General features: G+C 35.7%; 1 protein-coding gene across 1 annotated transcript in view; it reads right to left on the bottom strand.

Moving 5' to 3' along the window:
• The window catches only part of kri (uracil phosphoribosyltransferase krishah), a 71,839-nt gene that overhangs the window by 29,700 nt on the left and 15,401 nt on the right, over nt 1-26,738 (bottom strand). The window contains exons 2-3 of the mRNA XM_081759601.1: nt 22,410-22,452; nt 12,365-12,514 (exon numbers count right to left, since the gene is read on the bottom strand). Of these exons, the coding sequence (XP_081615727.1) occupies nt 12,365-12,514; nt 22,410-22,452 (193 nt within the window). The remainder of the gene's footprint in view (nt 1-12,364; nt 12,515-22,409; nt 22,453-26,738) is intronic.

Genomic DNA, 26,738 nt, shown 5'->3' with positions numbered 1-26,738 from the left:
TTTATCTCTGGACGTTTTTCAGTAAATCAAAAATTCACCTCACTTTTGGTACACCTTTGTACATTAAAATACGGCATAAAATGTAGGAACAAAATATCAAATGTTCATTTCAGAGTTCTAACCTCTAAATTTTCGATTTTCGAAATGTTTCCTCTTTTTTTTATAGACTTAAACAACTGTATATAACATATTTTAAACGTTTTACAATACGTACTAATTAAGTGAATGCAAAATGGTTTTGAAAACACATTAATACTTTAAGCGTTATGCACACTTCACGTGTTGTTCAATAGACCAGTGATTGACAGTATTCTACTGTCGGCCTCTGAGTAAAATATTTGATTTTGGGACTTCTCGCCTTAAGTGTTAGGGAATACCACAGAAACGTGTAGTATAAAACACAAACTGAACAACGTGATTGAATGTCAAAAATTGGTCTGTCAAATTGCCATGCACTCAAATGAATATGGGAAACTGTTTTTTTTTTTTTTTTTTTTTTTTATTAAGTTTCTTCATTTCTTCAGCTTATTTTAATTCCTGCGGGCCACACTGGCTCACTTCTGGTGTATGGGATTCCTGGTTCGATTCCCGGCCAAGTGAGTTTATGATGGGCAAAAGGGGCATTCCAATGAATTCACGAGATTGAAGGAACATTTGTTGCTTCATAGTCACAGATTTCGCTGATTTTTTTTGTACTGAAAGGTACTGTGGTCTAGGTAACAACTGCAATATGGAAGTTTTTTTTTTTTTTTTTTAAATAGATACTGCAGAAAATATACGGTGTTCAAAAAGTTGCGAATTTCTCCAAATTGTCCGTTTCTGAAAAAGAGCCAAATCTCAAAAACTATTTGACCAGTTGTAATGATTTTGGTCTTGTTTGAAAGTAGAAAGTCTGTACAAACCGAAAACGTTATTTTTGCATGCCTAACCACAAAAATTTCAGAAAAATCTTGAGAAATAGACACAAAATACTTAAAAAAAGGACAATTTTTAAAATGGTGAATACCAGGTGGTAAAACAAAATAACTTGGTACATCACCTTATCAATAGAGCCCGGATTATATGTAATTACATATTTTTTCCCCTTGCATGTAGTTCCGAAAAAAAGTTTAAATCATCACGAACAAGATCATTATACCTAGGTTTTATTTTACATATTTTACTCAATATTACATATTTTTAGGCATTTTACATAAAATCAAATATTTTAGCAGTTTCTTGTAATTCCTGACCATTCTCTACTTGTGGATGTTATAAAAGGAATGCAAAACAACTTGTAGAAATGTTACTGGAATTTCCAATTTCCAAGAAATTTGCCTTGTCCTGCACTGCATTTCAAAGCTATACGAGGGGGAGGAGCAGAAGGCCCAACCTAATTTTAGATGTCTAGCATTGAAGATTTCACTGCTTGCGGCAGTTCATTCCGTCACTCTTTCAAGGGAAATCAACCTGCCAGTTTCATCACTCCGTGCTGTCTGACACAAAAGTAGCTGTACTGTGGCAAATTTCTTCATATGAACAGACGTTGTCTTGTGGACGTGTTTATCGTGGATTGAAGTTTTGTGTATTTATATTTCGTCATGGCACCGGTTGCATCATCACTAGTATCCAGGGTTGGCAAAAATCATAGTTTTTATTAAAAAAAAAAAAAGTTTTTTTTGATTTAAACTCCCTTTTTTTCGTTTAAATAATTTGCTCTATGTATTTATATCACACATGAAGAAAATTGGTTTGTTTCGCTTTGGTGTCATTATGCAACAACCGGGTTATGCTGGAAGGGGGTCACAAGCTTAAAGCAGAATCCAAAACGCTTCTCGGCTTACATACGAGAGAAATTCTCCTCCATTTGAACTCGAAACCGGGACTAATTGGCCATAAATGCGATACGCCTGCCGACTCACTCACGAAAGACTCCTGATAAAAATACGTTGTACTGATCTTTACATACTTGTTAATATAGTTGTCTAATTGTCAAGAGTCATTACAAAAGGACAAAAAGATAAACAGTTGCGCAAGTGAAACCATTATACGGAATTACATACGGACAATTTCAAAATACTGCAGAGTACAGAAGAACTAATTTAGTCCAGGTTAGTTCACTACGACTTTTATTAGTTCAAGTTAAAGAAATACAACGACTTAATTTGCATATCAGTAAGAAAAGTGAATGAAGATACGAATTATTTGAGTCCACTTTGGCTCTGACCCATTTATACATAAATAGATACCAAAGATACTTCTGATTTCAATATATGCCTCTCGTGGGTTTTGTATGACACCCTCTCCCCCCAGAAAAGTACGCCATTTCAATGTATTTTATCAATAGTAAACATTATTAGAAGGAAACAATATTTAGAATTTTAATTTGATTGCAATTGCATAACAATAATAACAAAATATAAAAAAGCACAAAAGAAACATTCATAAACTTATAAAAAAAAAAGTTTCTTTTGTAGTATAATCTCTTTGAGTAATGAAGGGGAATTTAGGTTTGAATATAATAATAATAATGTACGGGAGTGAAACGTGATAACCCACAAATGGGTGTTCATCAAGATTTTACGAACACTTACACTTTTACGAGCGTTTTTCGTTTTTGGTTTAAACCATTTTTTTTCCCTAAATAAAACATGGTTTAAACCAACCAACCCTGCTAGCATCTAAGTTAAAATCGTGGGTTACTGTAGATGATGCTTTTACAGGCGATGGTAAGGTGGTGGTTTGTACAGTATGTGACAAAACGATAAGTTGCTCCATGAAATTGCAATTGGAACAACATATACGAACCGCACTTTACACGAGAAAGAAACGGTAATCTTCTTCTCACAAACAAGTTCTTTTGACGCAGATGCGACAGGGATCGTCTTCATCGGAGAATGAGTTTTTCGCGGACATGTGTGGTACAATGTAGCTGCAAACATTCCTTGGAACATGCTTCAAGTGCTAGAATACCGGGATTTCTTGAAGAAGCGAACATTGCAAGCGAAATATCCCGGACGAATCTACACTGCGGAAAACTACCTCGATGCTTGCTACAACAAAAGTGTCGAAGTAATTCGCGCTCAGATCGGTGATTTCTATATATTAGTGGCTGCGGACGAAACCACCGACAATTCGGAAAGCTTTGTAGCGAATTTAATACTTGGCAAGCTGGATTCCAACTCGCCCTCCAAATACTTCTTGATTTATTGCAAGGAGCTTGAATGTGTCAATCATTCTTCCGTGGCAAGGTTCGTAAATGATGGCCTAAAAGTGCTGTGGCCTCGTGGTATTGAAGAGTAGAAAGTTCTTGTTTTGTACACCGACTCGGCAGCGTACATGTTAAAGGCAGGTAACGCACTCAACGTTTTCTACCCCAATTTAGTTCACTTCACTTGTGCTGCATATGCACTTCAACATGTCGCAGAGGAAGTGAGAAGCAATTTTGCTGGTGTGAATAACCTTATTTCCAGTGGGAAAAAAGATGTTTTTGAAAGCTCCCCAAAGAGTCCACTGTTTCAAGGAACGTCTGCCAAATGTACCTCTCCCTCCCGAGCCGGTGTTAACAACATGGGGTACTTAGCTAGAAGCAGTAACATTTTACAACGAACATTTTGAGAGCGTCAAATCCGTTGTAGACTCTATCCCCGCCGACATTGCAGTTTTCATGCATAAAGCGCAAGCTGTGTTTCTGATCCCAAGATGTCTTCTTTGCTTGCGTACATAACAAGCAATTTTGGTTGGCTTCCGGAGAGCATCAAGAAATTGGAAACTTCTGGACTCTTGCTTCAGGAATCCCTGAGTGTCCTGGAGGATGTGAGAAGGAAGTTAGAAGTTGTTCGACGAGAAGTTGGTGTGAATGTTGCCGCTAAGTTCCAGAGGGTGCTGGAAAGGAACCCTGGGTTCGTCATATTTCTCAGTGTGTGCAAAATCCTGAGTGGAGAAGTTACAGAAAATCTGCATGGTATTTCCCCCGAGAAAATTCACTTCATGAAATACGCCCCAGTGACATCATATGACGTAGAAAGGCCATTCTCTTCCTATAAAAATGTAATGTCAGACATGCGTCTTTTTATGTCTTTTGAAAGCGTCGCAAAATATATCATAGTGCATTGTTTTTCTAAATAAGTGTCTCGTAGTGTTTGGATTGTATTTGAATATTAGAAACATTGTAACATTTCTTAAACTGTCATACAAGTGATTGTTTAGAAATAAACAACGAACTGCTTTAACTGAGTGCAGTGTATATATTAGTGCTATGTTCCTAAATCCATGCAAGAATAGTTTTGGTAAGTACATCGTGAAAACTTTCTATTATATTTGATATGCCCTCTACTAATGTTACAAAATATGTTTTTTTCCGAGTTGAACTGCATTTTGTTTCATGTTTAATGAATGACCTAATTATCGGAAAGCTTAGCAAATTCATTTTCAAATTTGCTTAATTAAATTAAATATCACACATATAGTACATGTATACAATATAAAGTATTCAAATTGCATTAAAAATTATATATCAAACCATATAATTTAGTAGAGATATTTTGATATTACATATTTGAATGATGTTACATATTTCACCACATATAATTAGCTTTTTTTCCTTACATATTTATGTACATATTTGGCAAAATGATATTACATATAATCCGGGCTCTACTTATCAACACATACACAATAACAGAAAAAATTAAAAAGTATTATCTCTGACAATAAAATTATCAGAATTTTACAGTACCCTTACCCGGTTGTTGTATGACGCTTTAGAACAGCGTTTCCCAACCGGTGTGCCGCGAATGGGCCGCTGGTGTGCCGCGAAAAAATCGAAACAAATTATTAATTCTATACGAACCAAATTGCAAGACAGGGGAAAATGTATATTTATATTTCACATTACTATGAACCTCTACTATAAATGTACAATTTTAAATTTCATACTGTGTTACTTTTCTGTACATTTTTAATGTTGAAAAACGTATTTATCATTTTGTCATGACCATTATTACTTCTTTGTTGTTGCAGACTATTTCGTAACTTGAAATTTTAACATATCATTCAATAAATTCAACAAAGCAAGCATGCATACAAATTACCTACATTTGTGTTTTAAAAGTATAGGAGATTTGTTTATTTGTTCGTTATTTAGTGATCTTCCCTTTTAGTTAGAGGTTAGATACAGTTTTCGAAAGAGAAAGTGGATTTTTAAAAACCCGAGTCCTATATTTCATTGCTATTGTTTTCTATTTTAAAATTAGAATTAAAAATAAGTATAATTATTTAGCACGGGGGAAAATCAGTGATCGAGCTTTCTTCTCTGTAAGAAGGAAATTAGTAATCACATTAAAATACCACGGTAATTATATATATATATATATATATATATATATATATATATATATATATGGGTGTGCCGCGAGAATTCAAGTTACACCTGTAGTGTGCCGCAAGTTGAAAAAGGTTGGGAAACGCTGCTTTAGAAGTTTGTATGTTCACAAAGACATGTACTCTCTTGTCTCCTTTGAATTAATTTTTGGTGCATATCCTTATAATCTTTATGTGAATTGCCTGCAGCATCAACGTGACAATGTGGTGATATGTACGGTTACACAATCCTTGGAACGTAACTGGCAAAAGTTAGAAAATCCAATATGTTCTAGTGAATGTTTCTCCTTAAAATATGTAACGATTTTCTTTAAGTTGAACAATAATAGATTTTTCTGATTCAAGATCTTTCCATTCCCAATTGGCACAGATACACAATCCTTCTGCCAATACATTCGACTTATAGCATCATGTAGGTAAAATTCTTGAACACATTTTATAGTATCTTGGCTTACACTTGCTCTTTTTCTATTGCCAGGTTTGGATAAATCAGAGCCATCTATTGAATATATGAAGATCAGGCAGTTCTGGCATCTGTGGGTAATAAACAAAACTACTTAGCCACATGAGAAACACGTCCAAACCTGTACAGTATAGTGAGTGCTGGCATTGTCTGAATGAAGACTTGTTTCCTTTGTAGTGGTGAGCATGTGCAGATAGTCATTGTACTCTGTGTCTAGTTTAAGTGCAGGAAACCAAGAACTTCTTAAATTAAGAACAGGTCCAGAATGAAACAGGTGACTTTGCTTCACTACATATTTGTGAGAGTCACAAGATAGAATACCTCATAAGATATGAACATAAAGAAAGAAGATGCTGTGAGCCTCTGAATCTGCTTCCCCTTAAACCAAGAAAGAAATCTCTTAAAACTATAACAGTGAAAATGTTGTGTGAAGATAACCTTACTAATTTGAACATTGCACCAGGACAGAAACTGTGCATTACATGCTATCAAAATATTTTTACTGCAGGTAAAACGGAGCAAGATATATGTGCTTCACAGTCTGAAAATATAGAGTTTTCTGAACCAAGTACGTCTCTGGAGGGACTGAACACCTGCAGCACTGTTGTTGGCTGTTCACCTCTCAAAGTTAAGAAACTATCCAGAAAAAGGCGTACACCATACATGAAAAAGAAATTGTTACATTTAAGTGTAAAATGTGTTCAAACCGCAGATCTGTTACATGTTCCTCCGCATGAGCTACACAATGTTTCAACGCCGTGCACTACTACATGTACAGACTGTGACACATTGATGGGGGCCTTAGGAGAAAATTTGCTGAATCTACCATCCCAGATAAGGTGCAAATACTGACTTTAGTTCCTAACTTATGGACTATACCACATTCTATTGAATATTTTCAAACAACTGAATACATGGTTAGACAAGCACGTACGATCAGACAGAAGGTATTTTATCTAAAACTGGCAAAAGAAAAGGTGCAAGTGTAAGCAATGATACTATAAAATGTGTTCAAGAATTTTACCTACATGACGATATGAGTTTGTTCTGGTAAAAAGGATTGTGTGTTTGTGTCGACTGAGAATGGGAGGGTGTTGAAGCAAAAGAGGCTGTTATTGTTTAACTTCAAGGAAATCTTTACGCATTTTAAGGAAAAACATCCAACAGAAAAAATTGGATTTTCTAGATTTTTCCAGTTACATCCCAAGCAGTGTGTGACCATTGTAAGCTATGGAATGCATTCTATCTGTGTGTGTAAATATTAAGCTGATGCTGCAAGCCATACATATACAAGATTATAAGGATATGCTCCAAAAATTGGTTTGTACATTAGAGAATGGGGAATGCATGATTCATCGCTGCAAAAACTGTCCATCTGAAGAGCTTGTCAAGTCAGAACTGCTGCAATCTGAAATATTCAACCTTGCAGATACTATAAAGTACTACCAGTGGGAAGAAACGGACAGATCAACTATTACATGGATAGAACAGCTATGGGATGACTTTGTTGACAAACTGGTTACCAATCTTACAGCTTATCACTTCATTTCTAAATGTCAGAGCAATTTTTTGCAAATATCAAGGGAGAACATAACACAAGAAACAGTTATCATTATTGCTCATTTCTCTGAAAATTACTCCGTTGTAATTCAGGATTCCATTCAGAGTTTCCATTGGAGTATTTGTCAAGCTACGGTTCATCCGTTAATGGGCTAGAGATGCTTCTGGGTCTGTCTGTCATCTCTCCATGTGTGTAATAAGTGATTGATACAAATACATTTTTCGTCATTTCAGAAACACATTGTTGCTCATATTAGAAATGTTGTTCCGGAAGTAGCCCATATTTTGTATTTCAGTGATGGCTTGGCTGGACAGCATAAAAATTATAAAAACCTCACAAATTTGTGCTACCATCTGGAAGATCATGGCACAATGGCGGAGTGGCATTTCTTTGGCACAACCCATGAAAAAACGGCATGTGATGGTATTGGTGCAACTGTGAAACGAATGGCTAGTCACAACAGTATTAAACACCCAACAGATAATATGATATTAACTCCTGAAGATCTGTTCAATTATTCAGATAAGAATATCACTGCATTAAAATGTCGTATGTTTCATCATCACAAATATCTGCTTCACCCACTGCTCGGGAGAAAAGGTACACTAATACACAGCCAATTCATGGTATCAGGCACTATCATAGTTTCATTCCCATACTGAATTCACTAACACTTCAAGTGCGCAGAGTTTCTGGTTTTCTTCATTCACACAATGTACACTTGGGTAAAAGGGAACATGTATAGCCACAAGTTACTGAGTTACAAGTAGAGCAGTACGTAGCTTGTGTTTATTGTGGGAAATGGTGGTTGGAAAAAAATATTGATGTTTCATAGAAAAATGGTGATGCGAAAGTACAGTTCACGCATTCTAATGGTCCATTTATGTCTTACACCTGTCCCTCAACTCCTAACACATGCTGAATCCTCACAGGCCATGTCTTGAAGATCATCAATGTTCCCATCACATCAACAGGACGAACATATATCAGTGCAGAAGATACTGCCAATATCGTGTCCCTCTTCCAGAAGCAGTATTTTTAAGTATTTCTCGGTGAAAGCTTCTACATGCTCTATCTTCATACCATAGTCTTTTTTGGACATACTGTGAATATCATGTTATATCTTTGTTACTAACGATGTAATTGGAACATTTGCCTTCTATTATGTGAGTGTTAAATCTTACACAGTAGTGACGTACTTCCACATATCTTCTGGTGTGCTATAACTGTTCAATTTGTGAAATATGTATTGTGTTAGCAGAAATATGTACTCTTCTAAAGCATTAGACAGCAGCCAAGTAAGGGTACAATAAAATTCTGATAATTTTGTTGTCAGAGATAATACCTTTTTAAATTTTATTTCTGTTATTGTGTACGTGTTGATAAGGTAATGTAAAAAGTACTTTGTTTCACCAGGTGGGATTCACCATTTAAAAAGCTGTCATTTCAGGTGTTTTTTTTTTGGGGGGGGGGGAGGGGTTAGTATTTTTTGTCTATTTCACAAGATTTTTCTGAGATTTTTGAGGTTAGGTATGCAAAAATAACGTTTTCGGTTTGTACAGACCTTCCACATTCAAACAAGACCAAAATCATTACAACTGGTCAAACAGTTTTTGAGATTTGGCTCGTTTTCTGTTGTAAGGTGTTTTTCAGAAACGGACAATTTGGAGAAATTCGTAACTTTTTGAACACCCTGTATTTTCTGCAGTATCTATTAAAAAAAAACAACTTTCATATTGCATTTGTTACCTAGACCACAGTACCTTTCAGTACAACAACAAAACAAAAAAAAAAAAAAAAAAGCCAAATCTGTGACTATGAAGCAACATGCATCTGGTGAATTCATATGGAATGACCCAAAATCATTTCCGTATTTTTTTACAGGTACTCCCGTTTCCTTCCACATTCTCATTCCATCAATTCTTTCATCATCAGTCAGTTGTCTTAAATCATCCATCTTCCTTAGCTTACAGGGTATAATCGTGGGACGTTAAACTTGATCTGATTTCATTTCATTTTCATTGTGTCCCTGTCGTATTTTGTAATTGTACCAATGTTCTGTTTATTTTACTTTTGTTTTATTTTTTTAAACATTTTTGTCTTGGTCCTAACGATAAGCACAACTATGTACTTGTAATATATCAAGCGACAGAGCTTGTCTTGAGATTGAAGAGCAATAGATTAAGAATAAACTGAACTACCTGTTTTCTTTGTAGTTTGCTTTCCTTAGCTTAAATCAAGAACTCAGAATTATTTTCCAAACGATGACTTTGATTTAAAAGAAATGCACAGATTTTGCTTTGTTAGCTAGATTCGAGTTTAGGATTCCTTTCAGCACCGAGGCAATAGGAGATGTGGACTACCTTTTTATTTATTTATACATGTTTCTGGACATTAGCAGCATCTATGGCCAGTGTTGGAAAGTAACGTAACGCAAGTAACGCGTTACTTGTAACGAGTTCCTTTTTAACTAACGTTTCCTACTAACGCGTTACATTTTTTCCAAAGTAACTGTAACGGTAACCCGTTACAAATTTTTAAGTAACGTACCTAGTTTGCGTTACTTTTTTCGCGTTACATTTCGGATGAGTAACTACAATATATGTATATTTTTTTTCGGAAACAAATGTTTCTTTCTTGTAAGTGAATTTCTTAGAATGAAACAATCGAGCACGAACTACGTATGTCAGTGACCGACAGTCACAGACACACAGAGAAACAGATAAGTTCGTAGTGCCACTTGCTGTTTTTTGAAGATTAGGACAGCCTTAGGGAAATCACGTGTACTGATTGCAAGCACCTGGAAGATTTTGTCGTAGATTTTGACAGCTCCAAATCAATACATTCAGTGAGTGAACTAGGAGTGCAATGATACCGGTAGTCTATTTTACTTTGATTGGTGTTGTTTTTATAAAGATGGAGAACGAAAATATTTTACCGTTCGAACATTTGAAAGAATACTTTTTTCTTAAGAGCTGAGGATGATAGTGGACAGAATTTAAAAGTAAAGTGTCTTACGTGCCCCGGCGGAAAATATTTATCAATAACTAGGGTGTCATAATTAACGATTTACAGCAAGGTGTTAATATGAATAAACTGTGTTCTGATGAGCAGGCCTACTTTATTACTACAAAATAGTTTGCTGATGGTATGTAATATTGGAGTTCTTTCAGATCAGTTTGCTTATCCTAGAGTCCCGTTGATTATAGAGTAGTGTAATGTTTCTCTATATTCTTTATTTTTAATTTTACATAACAACATTGCTATTATTATATAATTAGTTTAACAGAATAATAATAATAATAAGCAACCATTTTTTCTAACGTATAGGGATGAGCACGAGTCAAGCTAAAACTCGACTCGACTCGAATTCAAGTCGAGTTTCGAGTCAAATCTAGGGTAATATCCTCGAGTCGAGTTCCGAGCCGATTCAGTTTTTCGCGTCGAGTTTCGAGTCCAGTCCAGTTTGATAAATGGTTCGTTCGTTTTAAGTCGTCTTGAAATCATGGCCTGATTACACTGGAAAACGAAAGCCATGAGAAATGTAAGCTAAACAGTAATATGGAATACTTTTAGTGTTGCTCACGAGAGGGGACACGGCTCGCATCACGTCTCGTCTCGATAGCGAGACCACAAGAGATTTTTTTATAACAAGCTCAGCTCGGCTCGGCTCAACTGAGCCGAGTCGGTTGGGTGAGCTGTTGGCTCGGCTCACTTCTCGGTTCGGGTCGATAGTAAATGAGCTGTGAGCGAGCTGCTCGAGTCGTTGACAATTCTAATCCCGGGCCGAGCAGTTTTGAAGATATCTGGCCAGTGCCTTCTAACTTTTAACAGTGCCCCAGAGCCCGAATACTCAACCTAGACCCCTAACTCAAATTCAGAAGCTCGTGAACAATGACCTTGACTCCTAGATTTCACGACTACCGAGGTTGGATTTTTTGGTATTCAAATACAAACTGCCTATCCTTCTTTTTATATACAGTGTTGTTATAATAATAATAATAATAATAATAATAATAATAATAATAATAATAATAATAATAATAATAATAATAATAATAATAATAATAATAATAATAATAGCAGCGGTAGTAATAGTAGTACGGAAAATTGAAGTCATATTTTTTTTTCACAATTTTAAAGTTTCGGACCTAGTAACAGTTACTTTTTGGAGGCAAGTAACGCGTTACATTTTAAGAGAAAGTAAAGTAACGTGTAACGCGTTACATTTTTACAAATAACTTATCCAACACTGTCTATGGCCTTAAGTCCGTTACGTACGGGGGATGATGCCCTCGGCGAGCATACTATCCGATGAAGGAAGACAGGAATAGGGAATGAAGGAAGCGGCCTGGGACATGTATGTTAGGTACCATCCCTGCATTTGCCTGGTGTCAATAAGAAAAACCCACACCATTTTCAAATTTAATTAGATGACGATGTTACATTAGGAAATAAGATATACAAAGCACCAAAACATTCTCTTCGAATTTTGTTTTTCGCCTTTGTAAGAGTTTCGAAACATTTCTAACTCTCAAAGCCTTGATATGTTAATACATCTGTGGATAGGAAGAAGAGATTCGGAAATTATTGGAAGAGAACTAGAGCTATTCGAATCGAAGAACAAATTACTGTTATTCTTTTGCACACCCTCTAGGTCACAATAGAAACTCTGTTTTGTTGTCTTAGTATGTCGTAAAACACAACTTAATAAAGAAAAAGTTCTCCCTTATTTATGCGTAAAATTAATACAAAACCATAACAAAAATAAATTCTACGAGAATCTAAATTGCTTCTATTTAGATATAGCTAAACACAACTGAAGTTTCTTTAAATCTAAAATTATATAATGAAAGAAGAAATATTCCAGTCCTGCATATGAACGTACTAATGAATTGCTGTTCAAAAATTACGGGCACTGAATAGTTTCAAATTCATGTAGAACATAAACCAACATAGGAGTATGAGAAAATTCGTACCTGCTCCATAGCCTCACCGCTTCGGACAATACTAACGCCACAGTTACCTTTCTCATACTTCAATCCTTCATATTTGTAACCAGTTGGAGTTGTAATTGTACATTTAGAAAATGGTAACTGATTCAGGCTTTCTTCAATAACTAAACGGATCTGGAAAGATCAGATTTATATATAAATTATAACTTCTTGCAGGATAAATAACAGAAGAAATCATTAAATAAATTTAATTATGTCAAGAAAAACTAACACAGCAAGTTCGTAATACCCACCACTGATTGGAAAAATACATAGTTATCAGGTATTATTACGGTCATACTAGACAGAAAAATATTTCGTAAGTAAAAATAAAACGAATATATTTAGTTGCATTATACCATCAGCGACCTGTATTAAGACTCTACCTTACTCTATGGCCTCCCTGATAAACACCACCTTTACGAAGACACGTGTCGGGTGGAAAGAATTGTGTGTTCCAGTGAAATTTAGAGCTATGTTGGCAGTAGTTCACTACCAAAAAGGCCACCCTTACCGAAATGGTCTAAATGGAGTAGCCAGACGGAGAGTGTTCCGGGAGAAGGCAGCAGTTTTCCAGTAGCCAAGTTGGTGGAAATCATAGTGATTGGTACGGCAACTTGGATATTAGTCCCAGGCGTAGTCAGAATGACCTTCACGGTTAGGATACTGCGGGGTAGAAGGGAATGGGAAACCACTACTCGATATTTCCCTAGTTTGCTGACAGCAGAAAGAGAACATACGTACAATGGTTTTTCGCAGGTCAAAATATAGTTCCGGAGGTAAAATATCCCCTGTTCGGAGAAGAAAGTAACATGTGGGATAGGCAGATAAAGACAAGCAAGAGCAAAAGGTTTAGGATAGGGACAGGGTCATGGAACATACGTATCATGTTACAGGGAGGGAGTTAGAAAATCTTAAAGAACAAATGAAACAAAATAATCTAGATTTGGCAGGAGTTTGTGAAATTAGATGGGAACGTAATGGGGTGAACAGCGAAGGATATAGAATGTTTTACTCAGGTAATGAAAAGCGCGGTCATAATGATGTATGAAAATTGTTGGTAAGCGCTTAAAAGAGATGATAGTGAAAGTAGAAATTGCTGACGATAAAGTTATGATGTTAAAACTTAAAGAAAAAAAGGAGGATCTAGTGGTGATACAGACATACGCACCGACCACTTCGCATACAATTGAACAGGGAGAAGAGGGATGCATGTGTAATTGCAGGGTGTCTACTAAAATTCCAAAATGAAATTTCGTGACTTTTTCGTGACCTTTTCTTTACCAAATCATAAAATTTCCTAATATTTTCAAGAGCGAATTTGGGTGCGAATTAGGCCGAATTTTCATCCATGCGATTAAAACGTACTTTCCTTGCGATTTGGTAGCGTCTAAAGCCGATCATAGACGTTTTTGGTGGTGAACTTTGACGTTTTATAGAACAAAATTTTCCAATCTGTACTTACATTTGAACAGTTTAAAAGAAAAAATCGTGACCCAAAAGCTAAATTTCGTGACTTTCATAACCATTTTCTGATTTCGTGACTTTTTCGTAACTTTCGTGACCGATAGACACTCTGAATTGTAATGGAAGGTTTCGATGTAGCTGTGGGAGAAAAACAGGAAGGTAGTGTCGTAGTCGACTGTAGTTTAGGCGAAAGAAATCAAAGGGAAGAGGGACTGGTCAATTTCTGTAGATCGAACTCGCTAGTAATTGGGAACACTTGGTTCAACCATCATAAGAGAAGATATACAAGGAAATCCTCAACGGGTGGCCGAAGATATTAGATAAAACTAGGTATCGGAATAGCTTGAACAACGCGAAGACCCTTCCCGAGGTCGACATTTTCTCTGATCACAACCATGTGTTGGTCGAACTGGATATTCAACTGACAAATGCAGGCAGAAGAAAAGTAGGCAACAAGAAATTGAATATTCAAAAGCTGAAAAACAAGGAAGGAAGAAATCTTTTCGATGAAAAGTTCGAAGAAAAATACTCACACGAGGAAAGGATAAGTGCAGGTAGTAACACACGGTGGGAGCATACTAAACTTTACATACAGCAGGCTCCAGAAGTAATTATTTACCGCAAACACGATATACCTAAGAAACCATGGGTTACAGAACAGATGTTGCAGAAAATGCGGGAAAAGTCGTAGAAACAAGTAGATACAGAAGAAAGCAGAAAGACCTACAGAAGTTGAACGAGTTACGAAGGGAAACAGAAGAACAAGGAAAAAGTTGGGCAATATAAGGAAATGTACAAGGAAAAATTTATGGAACTTCGGAGGAAATAAGAAGGTGTTACGATGGTAGTAGAAAATAAGAACGGGAAGATATTCAATGAGAGAATAAATAGAGAACTTATATGTGTGAACAGCAGAGTTTCCTCTGTTGTTCATCTGTATTTTGATATGCAGATACGTGCACATTTGATTATCAAAATGTAAATTTGATTCTGTAGACTATTGCGATTTAATTAATTAAATTATTATATTAAATAATTTAAAGGATTAGTTAGGTACCACACAGTGACATCCGGCAGTATTACTATAAGATGTAGATGTACTAAATTGTTATTTTGTTATATATATTTATATTTTGCTATACGCCCTGGGTCGTCAGTACATTTTTAATTGTTTGACATTTATTGAAGAAGAATCTGGATTGGATTTGAATATTACTTCAGCAATAAGGAGACTAAAGAGGATATTAGTATACGAAATAAAACCTAACTTTGGATATTGAATACATGATAGAACGTGAAAGCTAAAGAGAGCTAGAAACAGAGATTTTTTTTCCTTCTCTGGCGTACAGTTTATTCTGAACATCTGAAATCAATGTTTCTAACTACGAATTCACCAGACAGCCAGGTTGTCTGTAGATTAGAAGAAGAGTAAAATACTTCAGCATACTGGGACAGCAGCAAGGAGAAGAAGTAGGGGCTGTGAGCACTTCTCCCTTTGCTCTATGCTTTGTTTCCTACATATATATATATTTTAGCAGAGAACTTCTCAACCTTTGGGGTTGGATTGAAGGCTCATTCACCTTTCCGGAACAATGTGGCCCCTTCTGCACTCATATCATCAGTGGAGGTAACGACCACTCTAACTGGTTTGCGGAACGTGGCTTCCTTTTTCCCAGGACGCACTGCGTCTTTGAAAATTTGTATTATAATTTGACTCATTTTTATTGTTAAAATATTAATACTGTCGTATCTCGCTGACGTTCTTGGAACTAGTACGCAAGTTCATACAACTATTTATTATCGTGGTTCCTTCCGCTAGAGTAATTTTATTCCTCTATTGTCAAAATTATTTCTGCAGGCTGCAGAATCTCTCATCACCTCTCTCTTGGGGGAGTGTCCATGTTTGAAAGAGCAGACGATACTCGTTGTCAACTGGAAACATTATATTAGCAGCTCAATAAAGGGATGTCATGCTTTGCATCTTGTTTAATGCATATATACTTTATTTTGATCATATTATAGTATGGATTATGTTTCATCAACCTGTTATAATAATCTTTTGTACATAACAAACTTTGCGGCTTCAGCGGGCTGGAGGAGTGTTTCCCTTTTTCTCCATTCTCTTAGCTGAAGGCAGCACCTCTTGAGTGTTGGGAGGATATAGCTACATCTGTAAATTTTGCACATAGGGTTGCGATTAAATGAAATTTTCCAGTTTAAAACTTCAGTGTTTTGAATAATATTTTATATCTCTGTAAACTACAAAGAATGAGGATTTACATAAACTATTCGGTACTACTTTCCGATGAATGTGGATTAAGTTACAATTAAATATATTTGAATGTTGAAAATGTCATTGTCCTACAAGGGCAAGGAACAACCCACAAGGAACCCCTGAGACGGGGGTGAATCTCGGAACCATGCAGCTGGATAGCGCGGCTCTCTGACGTGTTGGCCAAGAGAAAAGAGACTTGTAAAGAGCGGGGAAAAGAAAGACAGTTGAAATTTCGCGACGGAAGACATCACCACGGCGGGTGTATTGTCCTCAATTTTGAGACTTTTTCTCACGGCGTGAGTGTTTTTTTTTTTTTTTTTTCGTATCTTCCGTCAGGATTACAGCTACCATGTTTTCCATTGTAATTAATGTAGTAGATAGAAAGAATATGAACCTATTCAAGATATACTAGTTATATTAAGTAGTAGCAAGTGCTGAGCTACTAGAAAAAAAAAAAAAACTCCATTATTAGTGGTATAAGCATCTAAGTATATTCACCTACTTCAACATGGTAGTAGTGACGTTTGGACTGAGTGATACTATTGTGTGAAAACAACACCTGAAAATTATTTTTATTTCTCAGGTTTCAATCCACAACATGAGAATTTCCCGTGGTTTCCGCATATAATAATAATAATAATAGTAATTGTATTTAGCTCTACCGATCAAGTGAGAACTGCGTCGGGAAGTGTCTCATCTCGACCAAGATAGCGAGACAACGAAAAATAATAACCTGCAATGGTGTCAATCCACGATAGTTAAATTGTGACATGGGGAAACTTTATTTCTAACGTCATTTACCAGTAAACACTAGTTTCCAGTGGAAGTAGTTCGTAGTAAGACTAAACCAGCATAGGCAATTCGAGACAACAGTGGGTTGCTGCATCTTCTTGGCTAGGAGAGACTGTATGGAGGACTACATAGTTCCAACACAGACCTTAGAGTTCTAATACAGTATAACAGTAAGCAGTCCAGCCACAAACTGTATACCTATATCAACGGCTTCATCTCGCATACACAGTGTGGCATTTCTACAGATGTGTTCAAGTGTACATCCGGATACTAGGAACTGTGGACAGTAAATTTGTATTATTTCAACAGAGAAAATTTTACCCTTTTTTTTTCAAGTTTTTTTTTTTCCTGGAAAGCAAGAAATGTTCCTAACAGTTCTCGTAAAGTGCATAAGAGTGTGCATTAAAAAAATATATATAGTTTGTATGTTTTAGTGGAAACATATATCGCAACTACAAAGTAGTGAAATTTTATTTTCCATGCTGTAATTAATCGTAAAAGTTGTGTGTTATGTAAGTGGTGCACCGCATAATTGAGTGTGTATACCAATAGATCAGGGTTTTGCGTGTGTGTGTGTTCGTGCATTCTGGAAATAAATGCTACTCATTCTTAGCAGTTTGGATGTTACTCTATCCCAGTGTGGTAAGTAATCAAATGATCTCTGCCATAAATACATGTACTTCTCTTTCAGAAAGGATGGTGTAAGTTTCCACTCAGGTTTCAGAAATCACTGCTGCCTCCTCCTGTTGGGGCTAGGAGGAGTTGATGCCCATAGAACCAGATTATATCTCTAGTTGGTAAGAGGAAATCTGAGATTTCCCCTTCGTACTGTAACTTCTCAGATTCTGCAGAACGGAGGCTGTAGAGTTAGCTGGATTTTTTCTTTCTTTCGTTGAGATTTGTCTTATGACATCTCCTACCTCTTACATATTAGCCTAGCTGTATTAACTAGAGATCATGGTTAAGATTAACATACCTTGAGATAAGATATTTCGTTATGCTGGAAGGATAGAGCCTTTTTCAGGCTGTGGTGGCTCTTGAGGGAAGTCAAAGAACATGGTTTCTTTCCATTGAACAACAGTTCTATTATTATTATTATTGTAACTGTTGTTATTATTATTATTCTCATTTGTCTCCCACCACTACACAAGCCCTTCACATATGACAGTAGGGACAAACCATGTAGGCTAGATATTGAAGAAGAAAATGAAGTACGCGGGGATGATAAAGACTTTTTAGTATTCTTCGGGATGTGTTTGAAAAAGCTATATCCGAGACTAGAATGGAAAGGCAACCAGGATGGATAATATACCGATCAAGAATATGGGACAAAGGGGGAAGGAAGAATTATTCCTACTCTGCAATGAAATATATGAAACAGAAGATGGACCAAAAGACTTCCCTGAAGACGATAATGATACCGATGGCCAAGAAATCAAACCCACAGAGATGTGAGAATTATAGAACTATTAGTCTTATATTGCATGCAGCAAAAGTTTTGCTTCGAATGCAGAACCGATGGCTATACGCAAGAACAAATAGAAAGTTGAGGAGGAACAGTTCCGATTCAGGGGAGGTAAGGGTATAAGAGAGGCAATTGGATTATTAAAGGTATTAGGTGAAAGATTTACAGGAAAAGGGAAAGAGAGTATGTTGTATTTATTGCTCTAGAAAAGGCTTTGGATCGCGTGAATTGGAAATTATTGTTGGGAGTTCTACGGAAGGTTGGCCTGGAATGAGAAGAGCGAAGACTCAAAAGAAACTTATACATGAACCAACAAGTAAATGTTACAATTAGGGAGAAATTCACAGAGGAGAATGCAACTGGAAGGGAAGTTCGACAGGGATGTTGTCTCTCGCCTACATAATGAAGATGGCATTTTTGTAGGAGGCAAAATGATTAGGTGTGTACGGTTTGCAGATAATATGGCGCTTGTTGCGAAATCATAATAATAATTTTAAAAAAATGTTAGTTGTTTGGTGGTGCAGGTTCATATCGTTACTTTTTGCCTTGAATTGCTCTTTGTTTTCTTCTTTCATTCCTGGTATGTGTTGAATTCTAGCAAGTTCTCTCTCGATCGTAGTGTTGCCAGAACAAATGTCTGCCATGTCGCGCCTCTTATCACACACCGCTGATATTGCTTCTGTCACCAACTTCACCATTCTTTTCACAGCACGAGTGTGACACGCTAAGGACATAATAAATCTTAGGCCATCAGCCTAAGACCTACTACATCCTTCGAAGACTGCCCCCATCAGCCTATGGAACTGTCTTCAAATTTTCTATTAGCTTCTCCCACTCAAGTATTTTGTGAGTTTTGGTTCCGTCAGCGACCATATTCACCACTGGATCATATCAACATAGTTAAGTTAAAGAAGAATCGTCTGTTTGGTATACACGAATGAGTTTATTTTTCAACATTTGATTGAATTCATAAACGGCAAGACTACCGGGCCAAATACGTTTAGAGGATTAATTGGATCAGAACTTCCAACTTGCGAAGAGTTGCCACTTCAATTTCAAGTCCGTTCCAGTAGACTAGAACTTCAAATTCACCTGGGATTCATTGAGCACAGATCAAAAATATTTGCTGAGTATCTGACGAGCGGTTTCTTCAGAAGAATGCCTCGTTTGGTTAGCTGGCAAAATTCAAGTCAGGTAGCTAACTACATCAAATAGGGTCTTGCATGTGTAGGCAGGAATTCAGCAGATGAATTTAAAGCCATCGTCCAGTATTTCATGGAGGTCTAAGCACCACCACTCTGGCTCGCTGTGATGAGTTACTACTTCTGTGATTGTTGACTGATCAAGATGGTAAAGTACGGGAGCTAGGGCGGAAGCGATTTTTAACACAAGCTTTCCAATGCTAACGGAAAAAAAAAAGAATACAGGAAATCACGACGAAAAAATATAGGTTTCGTGAAGCTGTGAAAAAGAAACATTTCAATTATCCAATAGGTAGAAATAAAATAACATAAAAAATAATAATAAAAAAACATGGAAATTACACCAATTGTTATATGAACATACATTCTACTCGTTAGTGTTTTCGTACGTAGCTCACCAGTACTAACTCGCCTTGAATTTTTTGTAGTTCATTCATCTTCAAGGATGTGGTATGGATCATTGCTTGGGCAACACTAACGTCAGCCATGTCCTTTTCTGATAGTGCAGAAGATACTCTTATCTGAGCATCTTTCATCAGTCTAGTTCTACTTCCATTTCCTTCTGTACTGTTTCGCCCTTTTCATTTAATTTCTTCAGAGATGATACACTCTTTGAAAGTTCCTTTGATATAGCTTCTTGCTTCGCATTTGTTAACGCACTTTTTTCTTTGGAATTTCTTTGGAATCTTTGGAAGTTTTTGTTCCATTTTGTAGGTGTATGAGTACTTTTTGCGCTAACTGTATATCGTTTGGTGGAATTATCTTCAGACAATAAGCAGGAAAGGACAAAACACAGAAGAGTCTCCATTCAGCCACCCTACTGTGGAGACAAAAGGCCCTCCAATAACCCACATCTTATTTCCTTACGTTATTTTCACAAGTAGAAGTAGCAATGCCACAAAAAATATAGGAGGTTTCATTAAAAGGTGGAAAATATACGAGTTTATAGGAAGAGACGCAAATATATAGGAAAAAATAGGAAATATAGGAGCATTGGAAAGCCTGTTAACAGCAAGGCAAGCGACTCCATCTGATGATCACGTACTGGTACGTGAATCTGTCTTCCTGAAATCAATTTAGATGCAAAAAGTAAGCTGATTAATTGGTCAACATGCACGCTGATGGAGCCACAACTGATAAAACGCTTGAGCTTGAAGATGCTACAATCCTAGGTATATTTACCGAAATAGAAGAGACGCGACATGGATTTAACCTAGCAACACTACAACTGGGAGATAACACAGAAGAATTGTAACACAAACACACAAAATAAATCAAAAGAGTAACGATATGCACTTGCATCAGCACATATGGGTGGGTGGTATTCGAACTCCTTCTTCCCCCCTCCGAAGTAAGTACTAGGTTATTTTCATAATCAGTGTTTGAAAACGAACGAAGAGTTGCTGATATAAAAGATTTGTTTCTTAGATAATTACCATTTCACAACAAACAGAAACACTGAAACTTGATTTTACAAAACAATGAAACTTTTTGGGCACTTCTGTCCAAATTTTAAGCCATTGGTGGGATTTGAATCACTTGACCGAGAAAGCTGGGATTTTTTTTTCCACTTAAAACATTGATCTTTCCAGCAAAAATATTTCCAAGGGTAAGGTGATTCTATATATATATTTTATAAAAAGGTATTCTTTTAACAAATTTCTGAAGTTTAGGCTGTTATTGGTACTTGAAGAAATTGATCAATCGAGCTGTGGTTTATATACTGGAGGAAATTTAAAAGGAAGGATCAACTGATTAAAAAAAGAAAAGAAAATTCGATGCACTCTATTCAACTTCCAGTGTCTATTTTAATGAACACTTATGATGGCTGAACTCTACATTATATGAGTAAATAAAAGGAATGAAACCGATTTCCTTACAACATATCCACTTTTCAAGAACGAAGTGTAGCTGTTCAACGGACGGATTGCGTAGCGTAGTGATTAGTGCATCGGCACGGTACACCCAGGGCGCTTTCGATTCTTGGTTCAGTCCGATTTCATTGAATTTGAACCTATTGGGAACATGGTATAACAATATGAGTAATCCTTCATATTAATTTAAATGTATCCATATTCCTTGAATTTATTTTGTTTGAACAATAAAGCTTTAGCGGAATATCCGGTTAGATTACAATAGGGAAGTAAGAAGAATTTCTCACAATTTCTTGATGATAGAAGACAGCTTTGCAATTCTAGAACTACTTAACATTCGGAGACTTGAAGAGGCAGCCTCTAGACTGTTTAAAATTAATAATTTGTTTCACGTTTTCCATTGTTTAATTTGACTGTGTTTAAATCCTGCTTTTGATTTAACTTCACTCAGAATTAGAGGAAATGAACTAGAGAAATCAATTATATCTATACAATAAATTTTATACGAAATATACTTGAATGTGCCATATCTTCATGAAAAATATATGATTATTTGGAAGTAGCAAAGAGTATACCCTAACTTCTACACACTTTATTTTTCTATTTGACCTATTTAAATATCATTACTTGAGATATTTTATAATCGTGATACAAATTTATATTTCCCAAGATATTAACATGTAAGAAGACAATCACTCAAATAATAATAAAAATTCAAATTGCAATCTTAACAATGAAGATTCCAATCTTAGTTCTATCAAAGTGCATTGTACCTCATTACAAAAGTCTACATGACTAAATCATTACTTTTAACTTTCCAAACTATTTTGTCACTACCTCCTTACTCAACTTTAAAGAATATGTTTGCGAATTTTTGCTTATTCCTCACCATTTGAAAATAAAAAATACACATGACTTTGAATTGTTTTTCCCTCTTAAATGCTGATTAACTTACCAGACGATCTGCATAGAATTTGAAGTCACTCCTCGAAGTATTTCTGAAAAAAAAAAAAAAAATCAAATAAAATGTAAGAGAAGGTTTCAATACCATATATGAGGATCATTTTCACATTTCATGACGCTTTCAATATACTTGGAAATTGGAAAGAAAGGGCAGAAGAGATAAAGATACGATTTTTACAAAGAGTGATTCACAAGTATGATTTTTTTTTTAAAATCTATTTCTTAATGTAATTCCTCTGAGCAAAGGCACTCTTTACGTCGATCCAAGAGTTTTTATAAACCAAAGAAGAGAAGCTGCAGTGTTAAGAAATTACTACTAGCCACCATAACTTCGGCGCATCAGGGCGATTTTGGTTAGTTTTACAAGCCAGTCACATTTAATTTTTTCACACTAACCTCTTAGTAATTCAGAATATACACTTTGGTCAATGTAGCAGTTAGTCTACACAATACTGTTACTCAGAGTCCTATAAAACATTGGCTAGTACAGAAATAAAATAGGTTTCCTCAAAAAGTATTCTACTCTACCCTCTTTGCTTTCTAAGTTACATTAGACAGCTAGACTACATGAGGAGACTGAGATATCAAATGAGTTCCTATCACTCCTTTTAATGTGCAATGATTCTATTAGTCCAACGTCTGAAAAAGCATATACACGGTTTGTTAAAAATAAAGTCGAGCATAGCTAGGGATATAATAAGTATTCGTAATAATTATTCAATTGCTGTATTTTTACTTTTTGAGTCTCAGTATAAAAACAATAGTAACAGAAAGAGATTATCTTTATATCCAGTGAAATGACACTTGAGAATTAACAAATCCGAGAAGTCATTTTTCTCGCCTTTTGATAAAGACGTCAATACTAGTCGCATTTATTCCTCCTTCAACTTGATACTCTGTTACCACTGGCTACTCTTCATTCAGAAGTTAAGTGAGGCTTGTAAACGGTATACAGACTGTAACTACTTCACACACAAGACTAAAATATAGAAACCAAAACAGCACTGGAGAACAAACCACAGTCGACCGTGTTTAAATCGAATTCCATTCTTAAGTATACTTTTCGTTTAATACAAGATAGAATATCACTATCCGAAATATTTCGTTTCTGAAGAGTCTTGATACGTTCGAGTACAACGTAATCTCGACTGCAGAGTAAAACTTTCAGACTTCTTCTTGTAAGTTGCAGGACACAAAAGAGCTCTTAGCTGTGGATTTTCAAACTAGTCCAGTCAATGTATGGTTTGACCCCCAACAAATTGCAAGAAAAGCTTTTTTTTAGTTTTTCTGGTAGAAAAAAGCATTCTAAACAACATATTAAAAATTAGCAAAAATTAGACTTCCATTTGGCCGTCATTTTGGATTTTCTTACTAAACACCTTTCTCGGAAAAAGCAATCATATCTTCTCACAAAATTAAGATAAAAACTTCGTTCTTGTGTCAAATTGTTGGTAATAGATAACATAATCAAGGAAAGGTGGTACAGTCTTGTGATGATACCGCCATATTTAAATATGGTGGTAGTTCTTCCAAAAAATTAGTTGTATTCGGTTCGTTGTCTGTCTTAATTGGCACATAACAATGAAACCGTTAGAGTTTCCAAAGAACCATCCGAAATGATCGTTATAGAGTAGAATGTCGTCTTTCCATTGACAGCAAAATCATTTCTGTATGTAGCGAGCTAGACCATTTTATGTGGCGAGAGTATTGTCTTTTATAACATTGAACTCCGCAATGTAAGGCAACATGTCTTTTCTTGGGCCGCGGTGGCTCAGAGGTAGAGCGTTCACCTCTGGTGCTAGGGGTCTCGGGTTCAAACTCTGCTCCCGCCAAGTGAACTTTGTGGTGGACAAACACCGTGTGCGTGGGTTTTCTCGGGGTTCTCCCGTTTCCTCCCACTTTCTTCATTCCACCATTTCATTCATCTCTCATCATCATCGTCTTCTTTACCCTAACCGGCATAACCGTGGGAGGTAAAACTCAAAAATTTCATTTCATTTCATGTCTTTTCTTTAAATCATGTAATACTTTAATTTTATGAAGAGAAGTATCTGAATTGTTCTTATAAATTAAAGAAAACAACTACAATAATAATAATAATTGTAATGTATCGTAGGAGCATTACAAAGGGTGTAATTGTGATAAAAATGGTGTCAATTTTACGAAAGTTTCATTACCAGCTGTCACATTTACAATATGATGGTCACATATCATGTTATAGAATAAATAAAAATAATTGGCATGCGTAACACTGGCATGTTTTTTTTATACATTAAAATACACCATGTACTTTACAACCTATGTAATGCTATTTATTAACAATCACTTTTTGTTGTATTATTTTTCTCGTAATGTCTGTTAAAGAATTGTCTACAAATAAATTTCTTTTATTTGTTCATACTACGTTTATATAGAGATGCAAAAAAGCCGACTTTTTGAATCGATGGATTTTTGCACATAAAAAGCCGGCTTTTTTTGGGGAAAAAAACGAGAATTTTGGAAATTTTGGCTTTTTTCATTTTCATGATATTTCTGTTTAAATAGCTTTCTTATAGTATACTCTAAAGTTAAATACGATTTCATGTCCTAAATGCCGTATTTCGCTCTGGAATTCACCATCATGATGGATGGAGCACATGGTTTATGAATTAATGTAAACATAAAGTACGTAGTATTTGAGGGCAATTTTAGAAGCTATTTAACTTTATCTTAACTTCTGAATTATCGACATTTTTTCTTCTCTAAGATCATTTCTTTTTAGTCATCCGTGTTTCACTTCTTAGAGCTTAGTACTCTAGCTTCTAGCACATAATTAAACTTATGTTTTTCAATATATCCATCAGAGCGTACGTTTTGCAATATTTCTAACAGAGCGTACTTCCACATTTCCTTTATAATGTAGCTGTGCAATGATTTAACAATAATCTTCCGGACACAACCTTGAATACCATTTGATAGAAATAATCAGTATCGGATTTAGAAAAATATTTGGGAGGGGTTTTTCTGAATAATATTTGTTTTTTCTAAAAATTCCTAACTTTTATTTAAGAGGAACTTAAGTTTATGAGTACAGGCATAACAAATATTTTGTTTCGTTTGTATATTCAGCTATAATCTTCCAGATACAACCGTGAAGACCATTTTATACTGATAATCAGTGGCAGATTTAGAAAAGTATTTTGAGAGGGGTTTTTCTTATTAATGCTTAATTTTTTTTCTAAAAATTCCTAATTTTTTTTATTTGAGGACAGCTTGAAGTTTATGAGTAAAGGCAAAACTAATATTTAGTTTGTTTTAGAAATTCCGTAATTTCGTGGTAGAGGCTTCAATCCGAAAGATATCCCCACCCTAACCTTCTTCGCAAATCCATCACTGCTGGTAATTAGTAATAACAAAGATTTATAAACGATTAGAAAGGAAGTCGGCCAGGACTCATAGTACACGCACTACCTCTACATTCACAGATGGGATTAAGAAAAACTTTTTTCAAAATGGTCGAATGTTGGGTTGAATCCCGGACTTCACGATGGAAGCACGAAAGCTAACCACTCACTCATGTTGTGCTTAACTATGGCCACAAAAGCTCTCCATTGACTTCTGTCCTTATCCAATTCAATCCAGTTTCTACTCTGTATTCCTATTTCTGCTAGATCCATCTTAATATTGTCCTCCCATCTGGGTCTAGGTTTTCCTAATGAACGTTTCCCGATTGGATTTCCAGTTTAAACTTTGAAAGCGTTCCTACTTTCTTCCATTCTGGCTACACGACCTGCCCACCTGAGCCTCCTAGACTTGATGACTCTAACGATGTTTGGTAAACTGTATAAATTATGTAGTTCCTCTTGGGTCCAAATATTCATCTCAGAATTTTATTCTCAAATAATTTCAGTCTGTGTTCTTCCCTCAGTGTAAGCGACCATGTTTCACAACCATAAAGCATAACAGGAATGATTGATGCACCATAACCTGGTGAATACCATTCAATTCTAGGCTCTGGTTCCTATCTTTGATTTTTCTTATAGCGTACTCCGGAACAAAGCTGAATAATAGCGGTGATAACGCCTAATCGAGTTGTAAGCTTTTCTAAAATCAATAAACAGTTGATGTACTGGGTAATATATTCCCATTTCTTTCCGAGTATTTGTCGAATGGTAAGTATCTGGTCGATTTCGACTAAATCCACACTGATAATCTCCAATAATTTCATCTGCATATGGGGTCAATCTTGTTAATATAATGTTATGAAAAATGCCTCGATAATTATTACAATCAATTTTGTCGTCTTTCTTGTGAATTGGAATAGTGATTGATTCTTCCACTC

This window comes from Thermobia domestica, chromosome 5 (genome assembly GCF_964235325.1).
Source record: "Thermobia domestica chromosome 5, izTheDome1.hap1.1, whole genome shotgun sequence".
In the NCBI taxonomy this organism is placed as follows: Eukaryota; Metazoa; Arthropoda; class Insecta; order Zygentoma; family Lepismatidae; genus Thermobia; species Thermobia domestica.
Note: the sequence above shows the minus strand (reverse complement) of the source record. Positions and strands in the feature narration are given on the sequence as shown.